This window comes from Arvicola amphibius, chromosome 17, assembly GCF_903992535.2.
Source record: "Arvicola amphibius chromosome 17, mArvAmp1.2, whole genome shotgun sequence".
Lineage (NCBI taxonomy): Eukaryota > Metazoa > Chordata > Mammalia > Rodentia > Cricetidae > Arvicola > Arvicola amphibius.
In genome coordinates, this window is record NC_052063.2 from 20204758 (window position 1) to 20227628 (window position 22871).

General features: G+C 37.1%; 1 protein-coding gene across 1 annotated transcript in view; it reads left to right on the forward strand.

The window, feature by feature from the left end:
• Ppfia2 (PTPRF interacting protein alpha 2) overlaps positions 1–22871 on the forward strand; it is a 404134-nt gene that overhangs the window by 214778 nt on the left and 166485 nt on the right. Inside the window, 1 exon segment of the mRNA XM_038314717.1 lies at positions 21428–21529. Coding sequence (XP_038170645.1) covers positions 21428–21529 — 102 coding nt within the window.

A 22871-nucleotide genomic window follows, 5' to 3' on the forward strand; every position in this document is an offset into this window, starting at 1 on the left:
AAAGCAGTGACGTAGCAATTCGGGTCTGGGAAGTCATATTACAGGCTGTAGGACGCTCATTAATGCAACACTCAGAATAATATGTTATGTTTCCCTTAATGAAATAGATAAGACTTTAAAAAAATTAATAGCATAGTAATAAAAAAACAAGATGCATTTCCAACTCATCAGTTATTAGTTCTGTCCTTTGTATTGAGAAAATTCTTGGTTTGGGGCAAAGAATGGATGAACTATGTTTCAAAAACCTTATAATGTTACATTGTAATAGAGAAACCACATAATAATTATCATAATTTTGTTGGAGCATTGCATTAATATGATATGAGAAGTGATGTCCAAACGTATTTCTTCTGATGATGGATAAGACACGGTTTAATTTAGGTAGTCAACTTGGGTTTTTAGGAAACTTTGGGACATTTTCGTGTAAGAAATGAAAAAATATTTTCTAATGTTGGATGAGAAGGATCCAAAACGAAAGACAGAACTGTGTTGAAAAGTGCATACAAGTGTACTCTATAACCAGTATGACCCTGCCTGGCAACCCTTGGCTTCCTGCTCTGGCCACCTTCTGAATCACAGCCGCATATTCATGATAAGAGCAACTACCTTTGCTTGTTGACAGCCTGCCCTCAGACTTCACCAGGGATCTCAGAAACCAAAGGCAGCCTCATTTGGGGCTCTGTGTGTTGTTGGCAAGCCATGTGGTCTTTCTTTGACCTCAATTCTCCACACCAGAGTAAATGTTTCTATGGTCAGAAGCTACACCCAATTAAGATCCTATTACTAACTAGACCAATAACTGTGGTCTGGGAACCTGATAATCCTGTCCCCCATTGTTTTAAGCCTGCTTACATGCTCAACTGGACCTCTTTATTTATCTTCAAGCTTTGCCAAGGGCATGCACATTAGTAGGACCACAGCATAGAGAGCAGGATGTTTGTGGTGGCGGGTGTTTTACTTAGGAGCCAGAATGAGCACAGGTGCATGCATATTTGACGTCCTTCACTACGTGGAGCAAAGTTGACTGCAGTGGGAGAAAAGGTAGATGTTATTGAACTTCCGTTTGTACTTTGTTCTGGGCTCTTTCTGCTTTGGGGGTGTGTCTGTAGTAAAACAGAAAATAATCTCAAGGGTGGTACCCCTGTAGATCTGTACATATTTGAATCCATTAGTATGGGAACGAGAGCTCTGTGAACACACTGACAAAAAGTGATCTTGGGTGAATACTACACTGATGGGAAGAGAATTCTGTGTTCTATAGACTGCCAAAATAATTTACTCTTTATAAAGTTTCTGCAAAACACTTACTCTACTACCAGCTCCCAAACATTGGCTATCTGGTCCCTATTTTTGGCAGTTATGCTCTTTTTTCTAGTCTTTATCTTTTAGTATTTTACAGATTTTGGAACTAAGATAAAAAGAGGCTTATGTATTGATAGGACTTTTAAATACTATAAAAATACCAAATTTACTTATACTTAGGCTACGATAAAATTATTCTATTAACTGCACATAAGCACACCTCATAACAAAAAAATAACCACCCCAAGTTACAATGGCAACATTTAAATACCTTATTTTATGCATATTCTTTATTCAGAAGCATTCACTTCTGTTTTTCCAAGTTTATGCAGCCTAAACTATTTTAGTTTTAATGAGCTAGGGGACTAAGTATTACTTTCTAGTCTTCCCTGGATTTCCATGCATTATAAATTCTACACAAAATAATGTGTTCTTGTTTATACACGGACAGTCACATGATTATTTAGGCTACAGGGTCAGTTTAAAAGCTTTGAGGATTACAGTAGGGAAATAATTAATCATCTACACATTTTGTTCAGGAGACAGGAAAGTGTAAATCCCATACAAACACTGAATTTAAATTTGTACTTCAGTTCTAAGGTTATGAAAATTGGATGAATGACTTAAATTTCTCCAATATCTGTGTCTTTTTGTTCAATAAAACTTATCTTGTTTCAAAATCAGCAAAGGATGGTTGAGTACACAGTTCAGTGGTAGACTGTTTACCTAACGTGTATAAGCACTTGAGTCTCATTCCTAAAATTGCCCCTAAATAGTAAAGAGAGATAGAGACAGAGAGACAGAGAGAAAGACAGAGGGAAGAAGAGACACAGAGAGATCGGTGGTTCTATCCTTCTTAACTGGACCAGATTGTAGAAAACTGCGTGCATCCGGCTCAGCCACTTGGTTATTGTGTAAACACTAGTAATGGATATTATCTTTTTATTTTTAAGTGTTTTTTCTCTTTGGTATGATTTTGACAATGAACACATCTGGGTATTAGAGATATCTCTTGTAAGTATAAAGTTCTGTTTGAAAGGTGACTCCTTGGAACGAAGGAGTATGGCTTGGGAGCCTGGTAACCTGAGGAAACCCCTGGACCAGGGCAATAACACAGGGCGGGAAGAAGGAAAATGGAGAACTAATCGGAGAGACACTTGGCTATGGGGCATGGGAGGGGAAGGTTATGTTGAGATGCTGCAGCGTGCACAGGATTCCAAAACAACTGAGCCTTTTCCTGGTCCTAACATGAAATCTTCCTCTCTTCCTCCCCAGATTTCCTCAGAATAATAATAAAGGAAATAATAATAATAAAGGAAAGTATCCATGTACAAAAAGTTGAGCCATACTGACAATTGTGATGGGCTACAGGCAGTGGTCCCTTAGGTAAATAATGAAATGTACCGTTAACTTGATTCCAGAATTTCTAAGTTTAAGGATTAAAATGAAATAAATGATGGTTTTTTTTCCACTTAGTTGTGATGTATAGAGCAGTGGCTTATATGTATTTTTCAGTAATGTTTTCTGCTATTCTGATAAATTTTTTATCAACTAATGCATGAAATGAGTGAACTTGTTCTGAATGCATAGTAAATCCTTGGCGTAACTCAAAACAGATGATTCAATGAAGCACACTAATCAGAAAGGCCTCGGGGCATAATTCTCCCCCTATGTATCTCTCAGGAAACGAGTTGTACAAGAAGTTGATTGGAAAAACTATCAAAAGGACAGATGCTTGAGACTCACTAGGACACATTTCTCTGTGTGGGAAAGAAGCATGGACTTAGCAAACCAGAAACACATTTTTCAAAAGGACCCAAGAGAGAGTGACACCCAGCGAGAATGGAGAGGACCATTTTTCCTTTGCACTGGTGTTTTGTGCATTACTAGTTGTAATTTGCTCTCATTTATTCTAGGGCACAGATTTGTTCATACTTAAATGTAAAGTCAGAAACGTCATTTTTCTTTAAGCCTGCAGAGTAGCTCTAGGGCAATAAATACAGTCACTTACTCGATTCTTGGTATTTGCATTGCATGCGGTTGCAAAGGTTTGATCAAATAATAAGATCAAGTAATCTAATTCATTCAAATGATGAACCAGAGCAAAACGAGAGTCCCACAAAAATAAAACGTACCGTTCTACTAGAACACAGGGAAGTGCGCTGTTGTACTGCTTTGCCTGGGGAGAGTTGAGCACATCCCTGTTCCTTCCAGATAGGACATTGGAGAGAGATGGAATGACCTAACCCAGGCCTGCTCACTGAACCAGTGGGGTTACTTTCAGAGCACAGGTAAGGTGTTAGAGGAGTAGAGATACCACCAGAGCAGCTGTAGTCCTAAGAGTCCTGATATGGGAAGGGTGATGGCACAAGAAAACCACCTTTCCAGCACACCTTATGTAACCTGCAGACAGCTCCTCATAGAGACAGCATCCTCTTCTTCAGCAATTGAGACTGCATCTACAATCCTGAGAAGTATCCCAAATGCTTCAAAGTTTTCAGACAAATACACAGAGATCATGAGACTTAATACCGAGAGAAAGATGTAGTAGACAAACAGTTAAGCAAATAAACAGCATGTAAATGATAAAATTTTGGCTAAACAGCCGGGCGGTGGTGGCGCACGCCTTTAATCCCAGCACTCGGGAGGCAGAGGCAGGCGGATCTCTGAGTTCGAGGCCAGCCTGGTCTACAAGAGCTAGTTCCAGGACAGGCTCTAGAAACTACAGGGAAACCCTGTCTCGAAAAAAAACAAAAAACAAAAAAAACACAAAAACCAAAAAATAAAAAAAAAATTTGGCTAAACATAAAGTCAATTAGAACTCTTGGAAATTTAAATAATGGGATTAAACAGTACCTTGACTACGGGGTTTGAATAATAACTTTACTAATGTAAGCTAGAAACTATCTGGGGGAAAGTGAAGGAAAAAGCAAGTACACAGGTCCTGAGATGGAAACATTCCTGCTATGTTTAAAGATGTTAAAATTAAAATACTGACAATGGAAACAGCATTGAACATGGTAGGTAGTAGCATTTTCCTTGGCAGTTCCAACAAGTAGTGTCACAGTCTGTTGGAGACATGATGATATTCTGAGCAGAGACATCAGTGGGGCTAATCTGACTGTGACGTGAACAGGACCTACTGGCAACTGTTGAGAATAGGCAAAAGTAGGGCAATGGCAATTATTGGCAATGCTTTTGATTGCTTCTCAGAGGCAGCTTTGACTGAATTAATCTGATTATGAAGAGCAATAGTATGAAGCCAAACTTCCAGGTCAATTTATAAACAGAAGCAACAGCAACATAAAAATCAAGTTTTAAATAAATCACTGTTCAGACTCACGGGGTGATGAGAGATTGGCACGCTATTAATGCAAGTAAATCAAATAAACAAATAGCGTTAGACACTAAAACCTTTTGTCTGAGATAAGTTCCTCTAATACAGTCATTTAATGTAGTTTCTATGTGAAATACTAACATGAAGCAAAACCTTAAGTGTGTCCATTTAAATTATATTTAAGAAAAAAATGCCATGTGTTCAAAAATAGAAACGTCTAACTTCTATTGCAAAACAGTGAAACATATTGCTAGATTGACAACATGTTGGAGATTGTGTAGTTACAGAAATATTGTGCATGCAATTTGTACTTTTTGTTCTAGGCAGTGTCTAAACTGGACTCTCTAGAATTTGGGAAGTACAAAAGACAGCAAATTTGCTTGTGCTCACAGAAATTATTTGATACACTGCTGTCCTTATATTACAGCATGTTATGTTCTACAGAGAGCATTAGCTAGTCGGGTGCAGAAGTCCATCAGATAGTAATAATGGCCATGATAAGATGTTGGGTAGTTATGAAACCTAGTTTGGAACAGAGGCTGGAAGAGCAGCTATGTTATATGCTTGTTTTGATACCTTGAACATCTTACTTAGTAATACTTCTAAGTTTCATTTTCCCATGTGAAAATATTTGCAGTTTTTTTCATAGAGTACTTGAAATTTTGGATGATGTGAAAATGGTGTGTAGTCATGAGTTCTACACAAGTAATGCCTTCTTTAATATACATGCCATGGTTATGTACCCTGCTAACATTAGTTAAAGCTGGATGAAGGGAATATTAAAAGTAGGATGTTTGTAAGACCTCTACAAACCGAAAATCATTTCAAAATATCTTTAAGAAAAAGTCTCTGTAAGTTTGTGGGAATAGCAATCATATAGGGTTTTAATATTATTATATTTAGGGGCCTGGAGAGATGGCTCAGTGGTTAAGAGCATTGCCTGCTCTTCCAAAAGTCCTGAGTTCAATTCCCAGCAACCACATGGTGGCTCACACCATTTGTAATGAGGTCTGGTGCCATCTTCTGGCCTTCAGGCAGAATATTGTATACATAATGAATAAATAAATAAATAAATAAAAATAAAATTATTATATTTAGTTAGCTATGTGATTCTGAACGTTGTGTGTGTTTCTCTCTGTGTGTGCAAGCACATGTGTGTGTTTATGTGTGTTGCTACATTTAAACTCAATCAGAGGCCCGATGAAGAAACCCACATGGAAAAAGATATTCAACCTTACTCTAAAAGTTTAACTCTGAAATTAAAATTTTGATTGTTTTCTAAAGTATATAAAAGAATTATAGAAACCTATTTAGTTACAGAAAAACACAAGGGACAGGTGTAACCCTTTTAGCAGTTCATTCCTGTTGTTTTTCTTATAAAACTGACATGCCAAGAAAATGTGTGCCATAAGAAAAATAAAAGTAATAAGATGTGAAAGAAAAGCATGAAATATCCAACCTCATTTAGAAATTCATTGTTTCTCAATTAACGTAATTTTTAATATTGATAAATCAAAAATAACAACAAAATTATTTGAAAATATATTCACGGTGCAATTGCTTCTTTTCTGATTTTCATTTATCAAATAGAGAACTCTCTGGGAGAGAACCTTTTCTATAGTCACAACTGTCATGGGTGGATAAAACATTTGCTTGTCTCTAGGGAGCTGGGAATGTTGCCAAGCTGCTTGCATGCATGAGAAACCAAGCATGGGTCAGGACATACATTTTGACCCTCTTTGTTTGTGAATTTTCACTACAACCAACTTTTATTACTAATAATTGACTTAATAAAATTGTGTAAGTCATTGCTCTACATATATTGGACGTCAGCAGGTCTAAAAGCGTTCTAACACCTGTTTTATTTGTCCTGTGGAGACGAAACTGTAGTGTAGAACCTGAAATGCCCACTTTCTCACATTTACTTTGGTGCCTCAAAACAGGATTTTGTTTGTTTGTTTAATTCTTATAAGAAGACGCCATGAGTGTCCCAAGTTTCTAAGACAAGCATTCACTCAGCATATTCCTTCAGTTTCACTTCCGGGTTTGGAGCTGGAGGCCAGAAACACCAGACTCTGTACATGCCTGGAAGTTGAGTGTGCACAGAGTTCTGTTCTCCATCATTCCCTTCCATTATGTTCCTCTCATCAATTTATTTATGGTTTTGAAAACAAGAAATTGTAGAGAACTTTGATATTTATCTATAAAGCTTGAGCCTATGTTTTGTGAGAGTTATGCTTTTCTCATATCAGAGCAAAAGTATTATAATCACACCACAACATTTCATGCGACAGAATAGTGTACAAAAACAGATAAGTGCTGTTCAATGATCCTGACTCTTGTCCCTTAAACATTAAAACAGTTTTAATGTTTGTGAGTTTTTAAGATTTAAACCAAATTCAAAGATTAGATTTTTTTTTTTTTTTGTATGGACAATTTCAAACTTCTCTGAATTCTCTATAGCTTTGGAGCCTGTCCTGGAACCACCTCTTGAAGATCAGGCTGGTCTCGAACTCACATAGATTTGCCTACCTCTGCCTCATGAGTGCCTCACGAAAAAAGGCATGTGTCACCACCACCAGGCCCCTCATATTTATGGAATAAATAAATATATATAATAAGGTAAAAATGAGACTCTCTTTCAGAGAGAGAGGGGAGGAAGAGGGAGAGGGAGAGGGAGAGGGGTAGAGAGAGACAGAGGGAGAGGGAGAGAGAGACCAAAGGAAAGAAGGAGAAAAGGAAGGGAGGAGGAGAGAGAACAGCAAGCAGATAGGAGGTGAAGATGAGATTCATCACTCTGGAACCCTCACATTCATCTAGGGTACATGGCTCTGCTGTAAAACTGACTCTCCATTCATGCAAAGCACAGCACTGTCATCTAGGAGATACCTCAACAGAGCCAGTATGTGCCCACAGACCTCTTCATTATATGTACCTGATCAATAACATTTACTTCCCTTTCATAAGTAAACATAAGACTTGATATCTGTGTGCTTTCATCAGTTTCTATTAATAATACTCTGTGAGTAATCAAACAGAAAGAAATTAAGAAAATAAGATCCAAGGATACTACAAATTTTTAAAATAATTTATTTTATTCTGTAAATTGTTGTTTTGCTGGCATGTATGTCTGTGTGTGAGTGATGGATCCCTGGGACTAAAGCTATAAATAGATACTGAGTTGTCATGTGGGTGCTGAGAAGTGAACGGAGTGGCGGGCTGCGTCCCACCACCCGGCTCGCGGCTGCCGGCTAGCTTTACCCAAAATAATTACACGGAAACTGTATTCTTTTAAACACATCTTGGCCCATTAGTTTCAGCCTCTTATTGGCTAACTCTCATATCTTGACTAACCCATATTTAGTAATCTGTGTTGCACCATGAGGTGGTCGCTTACCAGGAGAGATCTTAACCTGCAACCGACTCAGAGAGGAGAAGCATGGTGACTGCCTGAGAAGTCTGTCTGACTCTGCTTTTTTTTTCCCACAATTTTCTTCTGTCTACTCCGTCTACCTAAATTTCTGTCCTATTAAAAGGCCAAAGCAGTTTCTTTATTAACCAATGAAAGTAACACATAGACAGATGACCCTTCTCCATCACAATAGAAGAGCAGTCAATGCTCTTAACCTCTAAGCCATCTCTATAGCTCCGATACTACACTTTTTAAAAACTTAAACATTTATCCTGCAGAAATTAGATAACCTTTAAGTGACTTTATATCTAAAACTTTATTCCATTTTGCTAATATATAAAATAGAAATAAAATTTGGGCACATAAATATTTCCATCTTTAAAATTTATGTGTATGTATAATAAAGAACAATGAGTTTAAAATTAAAATTTTGTGATACTGTTTGATGTACTTGAAAGAATAATACAATCATTGTATTTCATCTTTTCAAAATGTATGCTATAGTCAAGCATAGTACATAGAGGCAGAGTTCCAGCTCTAGGGCATGACAAGATGAAAAGAGTACCATAAACTCAAGGTCAACTATGGGTTTTTAAGACACTGTCCCCCAAACCTCAAATCAATCAATCAATCAATCAATCAATCAATGAATAAATAAATAAATAAATAAATAAATCAGTTAAGAAATATGATATGTCATGCTTGGCATGTTTGTGTCCAGTGAAACTTAACATAATGAATTTTAGATGTCATTATAGGATGTGTAAGGAGGTACCTGTTGAGCAGTATCTCGTGACTTTAATATATGCTGAAGATGTGTTAAAATGGAAACATTTGGTTCACACTTTCAGGAGGTCCATCCCATGATCTTTGGGCCTGTGTTATTATTTCATGATCAATTTTACTTACCGGCTCATTCAGTAATCACTGCTTCTTCGGGTCATACTCTCTCTATGTGACCCACTTTTCATGTTTCTGATGCTAGACTCTAAATGGAAATATGAAAAAAGCCATCATAGTTAAACACTAGGAAATGACAATGAAATGTGAATTTAACTGTATTGGTGAATAAAAATAATACATAAATGGAAGTGTCAATCCTAAAATCAGGTTATAGTAATATATCCTCATAGATATGTGTGTGTGATACACACACATACATTATTTTAATTGTGATATGTTTTGAATCATTAACTTCTTTGAACTCTAGATTAATTAATCTATCTAGTTCCACCAGCTCTTTTGAACATCAGAATGTCATTATACATAAATAATCATCATGATATTGAGACAGACATAAGACTTTAACATAAATAATTGGAATCCACTATGATAGAATTCCAAAAAGAGCCTGAGAGCAGATATGGGAGGTATCAGCCTTGGAAGCTGAATGCTCATGTAATAGAATAGGTACCTATAGGAAAAAGATGGCACTCAGCTTTATTACAGAATCAACCATGACAAACTGAGATCTTAAATTCATTCTCATAGCAATCCAAATAGTTAAAATTATTAAGTACTTGCTCTTTTGTAAGCCCTTTTTACAAGAATTTAAGGTCTCATAGGAAACCAAGTAATCTTATTTTTTCTGTGCCTGCCCACGAATTGATAAATAAAGTGAGACATAAAAGCGTAGTGAATTCCTGAAGGACTCACATATACAAAGGAAGAAGCATGGATTCAAATGAAGCATTTGCCATCTGAACTGAAGGTTTTAGCCAGTTTCCTTATAGGGCCTTTCTGTATTAGTTTTGTTCCTATTCCTGTGATTTCACACCTTGACCAAGGGAGATTATAAAGGGAACGTGTTAAACTGAGTTTATAATTCCAGGTAGTTAGAAATCGTCATGGCAGGACCAACTGAGACTTCTGAAAGCAGGAGGCAGAGAGCATAAAGCTGCAAGTTTGTCCCTAGGGCCACACCTCCTCCTAGAGAGCCACACCTCCTCCAACAGGGCCACACCTCCTCCAAGAGAGCCACACCTCCTCCAACAAGGCCAAACCTCCTCCATGTTGGCCACACCTCTTCCAACAGAGCCACACCTCCCCCAACAGGGCCACACCTCCTCGAGCAAGGCCACACCTCCTCCAACAGGGCTACACCTCCTCCATGAGAGCCATACCTCCTCCAACAGGGCCACACCTCCTCCAACAAGGCTGCATCTCCTAATCCTTCCTAAACAGATGAGATATTAAAGGAGAACAGGAAAAGTCTGCATGGGCAAGTTTGGAAAAAAAATGGGGACCACATATTCAAATGTAAGTGTCTGTGGGGGCCATTCTCATTCAAACCACTACAATATCCAAAAGTCACTTTTACTGTTCATGTAAACAGACTAATGATAAATAGTGGACACTATAAGCCATCCCAACTATGTCCAGTTGAGAGACCAGAGACTCCAAAGCTCAGCAGACTGTTTTGTTGTTTGCATATTTTATTTTCTTCAATAAAAATGCTCCCAAAAGCCAGTGATGACACCAAGCTTCTATATTCTATCCATATCTCACAATTAGTATATAAAAGAGACCACCAATTTGAGAGAGCAGGGTATATGAAAGGGACCCAGAATATAATGTTAAAAATATAAGTACAATATACTGAATAAAATTATCACTAAGTATCTATAGCTTAGAATACTATATATGTTTTCTGTAAATAAATTTTTCCCGGTTGCAACTTAGTCTAGAAAATGCTGTTACAATATGTCTAGTAATACTTTCTTATTTATCCCTTCAGTAAGCTTATATTCTTAAAATAATATCCCTACTTTGCAAATCAGTTTACATTGTATTGCTCAAATTACTTAAGTGACTTTGGATTACATTATTACTACAAAGCTGAAATCTCAGCACTAGGTGATTTGGTTCAAAGGCTAACATAGTTGCTATGAATATTCAATAAATTTATATAAATAAAATGTGTAATACTGATATATGCTGAAAGTTTTATATATCACATAAATGAATTCTGTCTGTTATATTGCATCTAAAGATAATTTAATCCAACATCATTATGCTTTAAAAATGTCCTAATTATGCCAATGTTTATAATGTAATTTAATAAACATAAATATAGATTGAAATAATTTGTTTTAACTAATGTTAGCAAATCATTTATCCCAAAATCTATATGATAGCTTCGATAATTTATATAGCGTGACTAGTGCTCCTATGATTAAGGATGTCACATGCTTTTGTAATCTCTATATTTCATAGTTTTATATTAATATATAAAATTATTTACGGTGCCATTGTGTGTAATGACTTGTTCAATGCTTTTAAAATTTGTGTTATACATCATGGCCCAAAAGAAAATATCTTCATTTTTAATTTATGGGACTATGATTTATTTGTTTTCTACGTGTATTTTAGATTCATTTAGAGTCATGAGAATTTTCAAATCTAAACTTTAAAACAAATATCTTTTTATTGACAAAGCAGGTCATAAGACTAAGCTGAGAATGCATATTTGCTTTGTGGGTAAGGTAGTCTCTTGTGTTTTAGCACTTGAGAAAAGATCCTGGAAGAGACAAGTATATCACAAAAGCATCCACTCTGTAAATCAATGAGTTTTATAGGAGTTACTTATAGGAATATGGGTGTGGGGTTACTTTAAGAAGTAGAAATGTCTCAAAGACAGCTGCATCACCAAAGCCGACCCAAGCATATATGACAGCTCACGAAGTTCAAAGCCTAGAGTGTGCTGCACAGCCTGCATGTAGCTCAACAGGTTGCAGGGTGTCAGTCCGGACAGAAGGAATGAAACTTTTCCATTTTACTATATATTATAGAGATTTTCAGTTTTTGTAAATAAAATGTATGTCAGTGCTTTTTACCACGTTCTTAGAGTTTTCCACTTCTACTGTCTAATTTTAGGATATATTCTAGAGATTCACTTGCTGGTAATTTTAAGATTGAGAGCACTATGTTCAGTTAGGATACAGGGAGTAATTTGGGGAAAGTAGGGTGCTGAAATCACCAACCACTGCTGAGTCAGCGCTCATCTTTGCCTAAGTCCACTAACAGGATTTCAGATGTGCCAGAGCTTGATGAATATGTATTTAGAATCGCAGTGTCTTCTGGGTTAGTAATTCCTTTAATTATAAAGAAGTATTCTTTTAAAAATATTATTTATTTATTTATCTATTTAAAAACCAAACTATCTTTTTTCATTATATATACAAATCAAAGTTCCCCTCTTCTGAATCAACCTACCTCAGGATCCAGCAATACCATTCTTCGGCATTTCGGTTTTATACTTTTATTATACTAAGGATATATTTTTTGCTCAGAAAACTGTGCATCATCTCTTTTTAGCCAATCCATTCACAAACATCCAGCCTACAGGGCCCATTTTGATAGTGCCTATAGCGTTTTATGGGTAGCCTGATCACTTCAATTATCAGTGGCATTGTATTTTATTTATTATAATTTTACCCCATTGGACATATTACACTGTCAGAAATAACTTATGGCATTGTGTTATTTTAAGCTTTCAGTCCATTTTGTAGAGACAATGAAGAGAATAAAACGTCAATCTATTGCTTTGATGCAAGGAATAGAATTGCCAAGCAGAAATTTTATTTAAAGTGTTGTGGGAAAGACAAATCCCTCAAATTCACAGACAATTAAACTATGTTGAGATTATTTTTGGTGCGCATGTGAATAAAACATATTGTTTCGAGTGTTTTGTGACTCTGGGGTGCAGTGCTATAATAATTCCGGAACACTCATACACTCGTGTGTGCTTCTGGTCCTAGACAGTTACACTCCTTAGACCAGGACACTTTCAGAAAAAAATGCTTGCTTAGTAGAAACAATCCAGCTTTCTTTTCTCAGCTTGGTTTTTCTCTGTTACTTAATGCTATTACCTCTTCCTTTTCTTTGGAGATTTCTATATATTATTATGACATGCAAAGTACAGAGCACCAAGTATTAAGCTCCAAACATCCTAAATGTACTCAGTAAAATTCTCAATGGCAGAAAAATGTTTTCATAAGCTCTACAGCTTCAATAGGACCCACTCCAACATTTTAGCTCAGTGAAGAGTCAACAGTATCCTAGTTCAAACATTGTGGGTTATGTAATTATAATTCTCTTGATTGCAAGAGAGACATGGCTTGATTTTGTTTTGCTTAGTTAGAGCTTTGCTGGGATTTTTAAAATAGTCATCTTGAATACTATTTTGTGTGTCTTCCACAGCAGGTATTATCTAACCAGATGCTAAAGCCTTTCAAATTAATACACAGCATCTTGTTAAGCATGCCTCCTGTTTCACACTGTCAGAGCTATGGAAACCTGTCTTTTCCTGCCAAAAGACTACCTGGCAAGGATTCAGCCTTAACACGAGTTAGCAGCAATGCTTACTGGGCCTGGCAAGTTTTACTACTGCATCTAAAAGGTTATATTTTAATAAACTTCCAAATCATCCAAGCATGTAATAACTAAAGATACCGTCTGCACATTGCCATAGATAAAAGATTGTTTCTTTTCCCTTCCATGTAGATGAATCAGGATCAAAGACATAACACAAATTTTATTATAAAGCTAAAACATTGGTTCCTCTGAGAAATTGTCTCTGAGGCTCTTCCTGTCTCCTTGTTCATGTGCTTGACATAATCAGAACATGCCTAGGTGGATGTAACAAAAAGAAGTTAAGCAGGAGAAGTGAAGCAGGTCAAATGGACAGTAAATTTGAAATTAGTAACTCGAACATGATTCTAAGGGCCTTGTGTCTTTCCATATGTATCGTGACAGGGTTAGGAAAAGAGGAAGTTCTCAAATTTAGAGCCCGAGGCTAAGGACGGCATTTCCTTCATCAACTTAATTCTGCTGACAGTGTCAGGAATTCCTGAATCTTGCCAGACTAGTAGAGAGGTGGGATCTCTTAAGCAACAGTTCTGGGAACAAACACCTGGTTTCACTGAAGATGTCTCAACTATGCTTTATGCTATTGTTATACTTAATAACTAGATACTAATTGAGGACTTCCTTTCTTGAAGAGGAACGTAGACAGAACAAAATGGGAAAAGTTAGAGACACATGTCACAGGAGTTTTTCATTAAAAAGCAGTTTGTGTTGTGTGCGGGAATATAGACTTCTAACCCCAGCACTAGGGAGACAGTGACAGGAAGATCTCTGTAAGTTCAAGGATATTCTGGTCTATATAGCAAGTTCCAAGCAAGCCAGAGTTACATAGGTAGACCCTATATAAAAACAATAAATATAAATAAAATAAAAGAATTTTTGCTATATCCAAAAAATTGTTTCATCTTTGTGGGCATTAATCTTTTTGAACACTATTTGATAGTTTAGTCTATAATATATTTTTTTTTGATTGGGATAAACTTGCTAAGTAAAAAAGTAGAGAGGTATTTCCTTATTCTTTCATATATACTTTTATTTTTAAAAAATTCTTTTCATATAATGTATTTTGATCATGTTTCCCCTCCACCAACTTCTCTCAAAACAACCCTATCTACCTACTGACCCAAATCTGTGTCCTTTCTCCCCTCCCCTTTCTATCTTTAAAAAAGAGAAAACACAAAAACTGAAGTCAAAACAAACAAAAAACCAATAAGACAATAGCAATCCTCCCTTACCCCCCACCCCAAAATAAAAATTCTATTTTGTGTTGGAAAGCTACTCTTGAACATTTGGCCTGTCCTGGAGTGTGGTTGATAACCACAGTACCACTCCAGGGAAGGTAGCTAATTATTTCTTTCTTGGTGGGTATCATTTGTAAATAACTCAGGGTTAGTGATGGGACTCTGTCCTCTTTCCAGTCTCGGTACTGTCATATACACTCTTTTGAACTATAAGGATGATTTTCCTTGCCCCAGCAGTTATCAGTGTCTCCCCGGTAAGAAGGTGAGCAGCTCCCTCATCTGTGGAGGATTGTGCATGGACTGATCTTGAGTTCAGGAATTTTATAGCTGCATCAGGACCAGATATTTGTATTTCATAGCCCTATTTCTCATCCTCAAGCCCTTACTTTTTTGTGTGCCCTGTCTTCTGAAGCCTTTCTTGATCTTTGACGGTAAGTGATCTGGGGTTGTGGAGAAAGGGCAAACACTAAGTCTCCTAGTCTTTGCATTTTGACATTGCCTACTTCACTCTGGCCAAGTCTGGGAGTGTCCTGGGTGTATGAATAGAAATATTAGTTTTTGTTTGTTTGTGCGTTTGTTTTGAGACAGGGTTTTTCTGTAGCTTTGAATCCTGTCCTGGAACTAGATCTTGTAGACCAGGCTGGCTTTGACCTCACAGAGATTTGCTTGCCTCTGTTTCCTGAGTCCTGGGATTAAAGGCATGGGCCACCACTATCCAGCTAGAAACATAAATATTTGAAAAGCAAATATGACAACATGACCAGGTAGCAAAGTAGAATTGCAAGGGCCTACAACCTCTTTAGGATAAGCTTTTAACCAGTTATAGGGTTAAACACAAAATTCTCTCCTCTGAAGTAAGCGTTAAAGTCTGTAAGAGTGTATTTCTTTCTTTTTGTATTGAAAATTTCCATCTCCTCCCCTCCTCCTTCCCCTTCCCTCCCCTCCCCTCCACCCATACCCCCACTCCCTCCCTCTCCAGGCCAAGGAGCCATCAGGGTTCCCTACTCTATGTTAAGTCCAAGGTCCTCCCAACTCCCCCCAGGTCCAGGTAGGTGAGCAACCAAGCTGACAAGGCCCACACAGAGCCAGTCCACGCCGTAGAATCCAAGCCCATCGCGATTGTCCTTGGCTTCTCAGTCAGCCTCCACCTTCGGCCACATTCAGAGAGTCCGGTTTGGTCGCATGTTCCATTAGTCCAGTTCCAACTGGAGTTGGTGATCTCCAGTTAGTTCTGTCCCACCATCTCCATGGGTGAACGCACCCCCCTCACGGTCCTGGCTTTCTTTCTCATGTTCTCCCTCCTTCTGCTCCTCGTCAGGACCTTGGGAGCTCAGTCCGGTGCTCCAATGTGGGGCTCTGTCATTTTCTTCATCTATCGTCAGGTGGAGGTTCTATGGTGATATCCAAGAAATTCATCAGTATGGCTATAGGATCTGGCCTTTTCCAGCTCCCTCTCCTTAGTTGCCCAAGGAACTAGCTGGGGGCATCTCCCTGGATACTTGGGAACCCCTCTAGAGGCAAGTCTCTTGACAACCCTCAGATGGCTCCCTTAATTAAGATATATGCTTCCCTGCTCCCATATCTACCCTTCCTATATCCCAAGCATCCCATTCCCCTGAGCTCTCCCCATTCTCCCCTTCACACTTTTCTCTCCCCATCTGCCCTTGGCCCCGTCCCACCCCACCCCCAAGTTCCCAATTTTTGCCCGTCGATCTTGTTTACTTCCAATCAGTAACGTGGCAGGATACAAGATCAACTCCAAAAAATCAGTTGCCCTCCTATACACAAAGGATAAGGAAGCAGAGAGGGAAATCAGAGAAGTATCACCTTTCACAATAGCCACAAATAGCATAAAATATCTTGGAGTAACTCTAACCAAGGAAGTGAAGGATTTATTTGACAAGAACTTTAAGTCTTTGAAGAAAGAAATTGAAGAGGATACCAGAAAATGGAAGGATCTCCCTTGCTCATGGATTGGGAGGATCAACATAGTAAAAATGGCAATTCTACCAAAAGCAATCTATAGATTCAATGCAATCCCCATCAAGATCCCATCAAAATTCTTCACAGATATTGAGAGGACAATAATCAACTTTATATGTAAAAACAAGAAACCCAGGATAGCCAAAACAATCTTATACAATAAAGGTAGTTCTGGAGACATTACCATCCCTTACTTCAAACTCTATTACAGAGCTACAGTATTGAAAACAGCTTGGTACTGGCATAAAAACAGAGAAGTCGACCAATGGAATCGAATAGAAGACCCAGATCTTAACCCACAAACCTATGAACACCTGATTTTTGATAAAGGAGCCAAAAGTACACAATGGAAGAAAGAGGGCATCTTTAACAAATGGTGCTGGCATAACTGGATGTCAACCTGTAGAAAAATGAAAGTAGATCCATATCTATCACCATGCACAAAACTCAAGTCCAAATGGATTAAAGACCTCAATATTAATCTGAACGCAGAGTGTATTTTATAATCTCACCCCATAACAGTCATGTCGCTGCTGGACTAGTGGGGACATCTTGGCTAGTAGGTCTATCTTGTAGCATACAGAGTCCTGAACTGGATAATACCATTGATGCTTTTTCTCCCCAGCAACCTGCACTTCAACTTCTGTCAGCATAAAAAAATAACTATTAGGGCAGAAACACTCATGTCTTCTAAGAGTGCCGTGGTTCACACATGCAGGATAATTCCAAACAAGCTCATGAAGGAAAAAAACAGAGGACCCTCAGAAAGCATAATAAAGTGACAGCAAGAGAGATGATTTGACTTATAAAATTAAAGCAAAGAAAAAAATCCCCCAAATCAAAAAAACTATTTTTCTTATAAGTTTGTTTCCAACCAATCTACATTAATTGTCTACCCTCTGTGATTCGGGATTCAACAGTTAGAGAACACTCGCCACCTGGGGCGTCTGCCCGTGTGTTTGTATGTAAAAGGTACTGATTGACAAATTACCTCTTGCACAGCTAAGTGCAAATAGAATACAAGACGAATTTCAGTAGGAGGACAGTGAATGACTCATGGTAGAAGCAGGGCTAGATGTTTAAAACAGCCAGAGGCTGCCTGACAGCAACAGGGTTTGATTTCAACAAATATCCATATTTTACAAGAGTCTAGCTGCCTTGATTGGAAGGTTTTGAAAACAGAAGTTTAGCAAGTACTCATGAACAGAGCTGCCATTAAAAAAAAAAAAAATGAAAGGCCTTAGCAGCTTGCTATGTTAGGCATAGACGTCTGTGCCAGCCCCCAGAGTACTGTGGTGTGTTGAATAATCCATTCTGCAGTTTTAGGAAGAAAGGGAAAACTTCTATAGGTAGCATATGTAGAAATAATCAAAAGGCACAAAATAGAATTTGCAGAGAGTTGCAGTATCTTTCCTTTTAATTTGGGAAGCTTTGTTTGTAGAGCTCAGTAAAACTCCCTAATCTGATTGTACCTGTCAAATTGCATTATTTATGCAAGTGACTTTTCCTTCAAGCTATCTTGCCTGAAGCAGACCATGAGACATAGCTGTTTTATGCTGTAATTTTGGATGACAGTTTCCCTGGGCTTATCTGAGTCTCGGAGGCAATTATAGAAACAGAGGTCATTAGTAGCACATTTTATTATATAACAGCAATGCAAATATCCATATATGTATACATTACATATAATGGTCTCATATCAAGACATTAATTTCTGTGAGGAAAAATCATTGCTATAAAACATTTATAACTAAATATTTGAAGACTTTTAAATTTTTAACAGTTTAAAGACATAGTTATTCTGCATTGCTATCATTTTTTAATACAATACTTCTATTATCAATTTGTTTTAGAAAATACATCTTCTGGTTTGTACAGAGATATACTTACTTTTATGCCTGCAAATTTATGTGCTATAATACATAACGCAGATTAAAAATGAGAACTTTCTTCTTAATATTCTAGACAGAACTAAACATTCGAAGAGCCAATTTTTCAAGAAGAAACACCAAAATATAGTAAATGGGGATGGCATCGTCTGAAGGAAATCATTTTTAACTACTTTTAAATGAATGGTAGACACACTTTCTCAGGAATATAGCTTCTCTCTCTGGCTTTTACAATCTCTCTGTTCTTCCTTTTGCAATGGTCATTGAGCACTAAGAGCTGGGTTTTTATTGTAGATAAAAACCATTGGGACTGTGCTTCAAAACTACATGCTGACACACACACACACATACATACTCATACATGTAACAACAATGCACAACTACATGATGACACACACACATACATACTCATACATGTAACAATAATGTACAACTACATGTTGACACACACATACATACTCATACATGTAACAACAATCAATGAGATAAAAAGAGGACTTGCATTCGAATAGAAGAACAAAGATGGCTTTGTGGGAGGGTTTGAGAGAAGGAAGGGGAAATGATGTTATTATTGTATAAACGCAAAAAATAAAAAAATGACTACAGTTAACACGGTTGATATCTAATCCACTTCTAAGTGGTCATATAAGCTTGATTTTGTGTGATATGTTGTTTCCTGAGCACTCGTTTTTGGTTGGCACCAATGTTTGGTGAATAAAACACAAGCATGCTATTTGTGGTTGGGGTGGGTGTTGACAGTGTTTCGTGAACCTGATTTTCAACTCACTATTTTTTCTCATCCTTCTCAGTCTGATTGGCATTCCTGAGTCTTTAACTGGTATTTATTCAGATGTATAGCTGACAAAATGAGACCATGTGGCCTTGCTAATTAAGTGACTCACACAAAAAGAGAATGAAGGTCTAATTGAAAAGTAGAGTGCTAAAATTGTCATCAAGATGAGTGAGTAAATTTCCAGAAATTTCTCCGGAGACTGTTTGGTGCCATGAACTGGAAATAGAAAGGTTAAATTCCCTTCTTGAAATATAGTTTCTGACTTTCTTTTTAAGCTTGCTTAACTTACCTACTCAATAGAAGCCTTGAAAAATTTAGTAAATGAGAACATATGTGTGTGTGCTTGTGTGAGTGTAAAATCTCATCTTCCATAATTAAACCTCAACTAAACAGAGCATATGAAATTGAGTCAGGATAGTAGCAACATCAGGTAGTCGTCTACATTTAGTATTAGGAATCAAAATATGATTCAAGGTGAAGAAGGATGCTTATAAGAAATCCCACACTAGTTCAGAATAGAGAATAACAGAGGGTTATTTATTTAGGGGTAGACTCACAAATCACAGTCCTCTCCTGAACTGAGAACAGCAACTGAATCCCACAGCCAGAAAAGAGACAGACTGCATGCTGTACATCTGCATAAACAGTATAAGAGGCCATGTCCAAGTGGGCAGGTAACTTAAAGGCTACTGGCAGTACAAATTCTTACAGCACAAGGTGAACATAATGTAAAAGTAGAATTGCTGCTTTTGTTGGAGAAAGTCTAACAGCTGCTGATGGTGGAAAGGTGGAAAGGGGGCTGAGTTGAAGAGAAGAAAGGAATATAAGCTTCTTCATCTATGTATCCTCCCTTCTTCTACCCAGGTTACTTAGCGACTGTAAATGGCACAAGAACTGAGTGAATGTCTACTTTTCTAGGTATGAAGGGACCGAAATAAAAACTGATTCAATCTACTAAACTGATTATGGAACTGAGCAAGAAAGTGCATGCCTGTAATTTCAAAATTGAAGAGGCTAAGAAAGGAAGATATATGCTAGAGGCCAGTCTCTCCTACATTTCAAAACCCCATCTCAATATTGATAAAGAAATATAAAACAAACAGAACAAACAACAGAAGAAAACCTAAGTGAATGGAACCCATGGAGTAACAGTTATCATTTGAGATATGATTGTCTAACCCACTCTATGAATTCCTCAGGATCACCTTAGTTCAGATGCAAATATATAAGATGATAGCACAATTAGCACCCAGAGCAGGAGAGCTTTTCTCTGGTAACTAAAAGACTTGGGGAGATTGATGCTATTGCTGATACTTGCAGTTACTTCCACACCACACCCATAGTTACTTGCATTGCAGCTTTAATAATAGCACATTAATATACTATATATATTATAATAGATTATACACAAGTCAATCTAAGATTTTGGAAATTGATCCCAAATTTAGTCAAAATATTGTAGCAATAATTTAGACTAGCATTATGTTCAGTGCAATGTGATACTTTATATTTTATAAACAAATAGAAGCAACATATTATACAGTCATAAATGCCATGGGTTATTATTTTGGAACAATAAATTGAGATATTTAAAATGGGAGCAGAATGCCTTGACCAGTCAACTATATGAACTTTCTTATGTTTTTATCATTCAAATTATATGGCTTGCTACCAAGACGGAAAGTTGTTTCTCACCATGCTTAAGTTGTTTGGCAGATGTCAACCAGTTTATTCAAGGGAACTAAAAGCAACAACAGAAGAGGTTCTATCTGGCCTTTGCGAGCTGTTGCATATAAGGAACGACATGTTTAGTGGATGCCTGAGTGTTTATCTAAATGGAACTCTACTCCTACATTTTATTTCTTCTTTCGAAAAAATAATCTATGTCATTATACATTAAATTTTTTGTTTTTTTTTCTTCTTTTGAAAAAAATCTATGTCATTATACATTAAATTTTTGGTTTTATATATCAGAAAATAAAAACTTTTTTGCTATTGAGTTAAAAAATTTTATGGCTTATATTATGCTGTTCCTACTTGAGATTTTTTTTTTTTTTTTTTTTTTTACAAATACATCTTCAAATATTTCTATTTCCCTTCTAGGAATTTGCTGCACTGACTAAAGAACTGAACGCTTGCCGGGAACAACTTCTAGAAAAGGAAGAAGAGATCTCAGAGCTGAAAGCTGAAAGAAACAACACAAGAGTAAGCATTAGCTGTTTATTTGCTGTCTGTACATAGTCTGAGTTCCCATCGCAGCACACACAGCTGAGAACTTCCTAAACCTTTCAGAGTACTTTGAGCATATTTCAATGCACAGTCAGTTCCTCTGCAAAGAAGGAAACATGGTATGATACCCAAAATAAAAATAAAAGAAACCAAAATTATAGTCTCTGTTAAATCACTATGTTGCCCTGAAAAAATGTCCCCGTTTCTTCTGGCCTTTACTTCATTGTTTTTTTTTTTTTTTTTTTTTTTTTTTTGGTTTTTCGAGACAGGGTTTCTCTGCAGCTTCTGTCCTGGAGCTAGCTCTTGTAGACCAGGCTGGTCTCGAACTCACAGAGATCCGCCTGCCTCTGCCTCCCGAGTGCTGGGATTAAAGGCGTGCGCCACCACCACCCGGCTCATTTTTTTTTTTTTTAAAGAGCAAAGGGATGAGCTGCTTATATTGTAGTGTCCTGCATTTGATCCACATTTTATTCTAGCAAAGAACTTGTTTAAAAATAAAGGTAAAAATTCTTAGAAAGCTATTGGATCAACCTCTACCAATTAAAAGAGGCTTACCTCGTTTATTTTATTAGATGTCTTAGAGGTTGATAGTTTTAATAGACATTGTATTATATGATAAAACACAGACTTTCTACATTCTGCGTTGGGGAATTCCTGTACATTGTCAGTCAGGTGATGTGCCATATATATAATACATATAATATATTATACGTAATATAATATATAACATATATGTATTATATTATATAATAATATATAATATATATGAGGTTCAGAATTAGATCAAAGGCAATGCATTTTTTATAGAACAGAATAAAATGTTACTAAATTTCACATAATGTATAGCTAATTATATTTCTCAAAAGTTATTGTAATCTCATAGCTTGGTGGAAGAAGAAACCACTTCCATATGGTCATATATGCCATTTTACTATTAAGAAGGTGAAATTATATTAAGTGCCGTAGTGCTCCTGGGTTCACCTTCTGCAGACACAGTGTGATTAGAAGCCAACTTATTTTATGCTTGGCCTTACAGTGTTATTCAAATGCAGCTCCACAGACATCGCTGTGACTTCACTGAGAGGTGAACTTGCGTGCATGAAGGTTAAGCCATCAAGTCATTTCTGCCTTTATTCATCAAGTTCTGATTGCACAGTGAAAGGAATTCACACATGTGCACCGTGCATATGAATTGGTTTTCGCCAGGGCTTTGATAACCCAATCACACAGATTACCTCTTTCAGGCATTGCAAGGGCAGCTTAGATCATGGGCTGAAAATTATGGCTGCTCTCCTCGTGTATTTTGGTCATTCTTAAT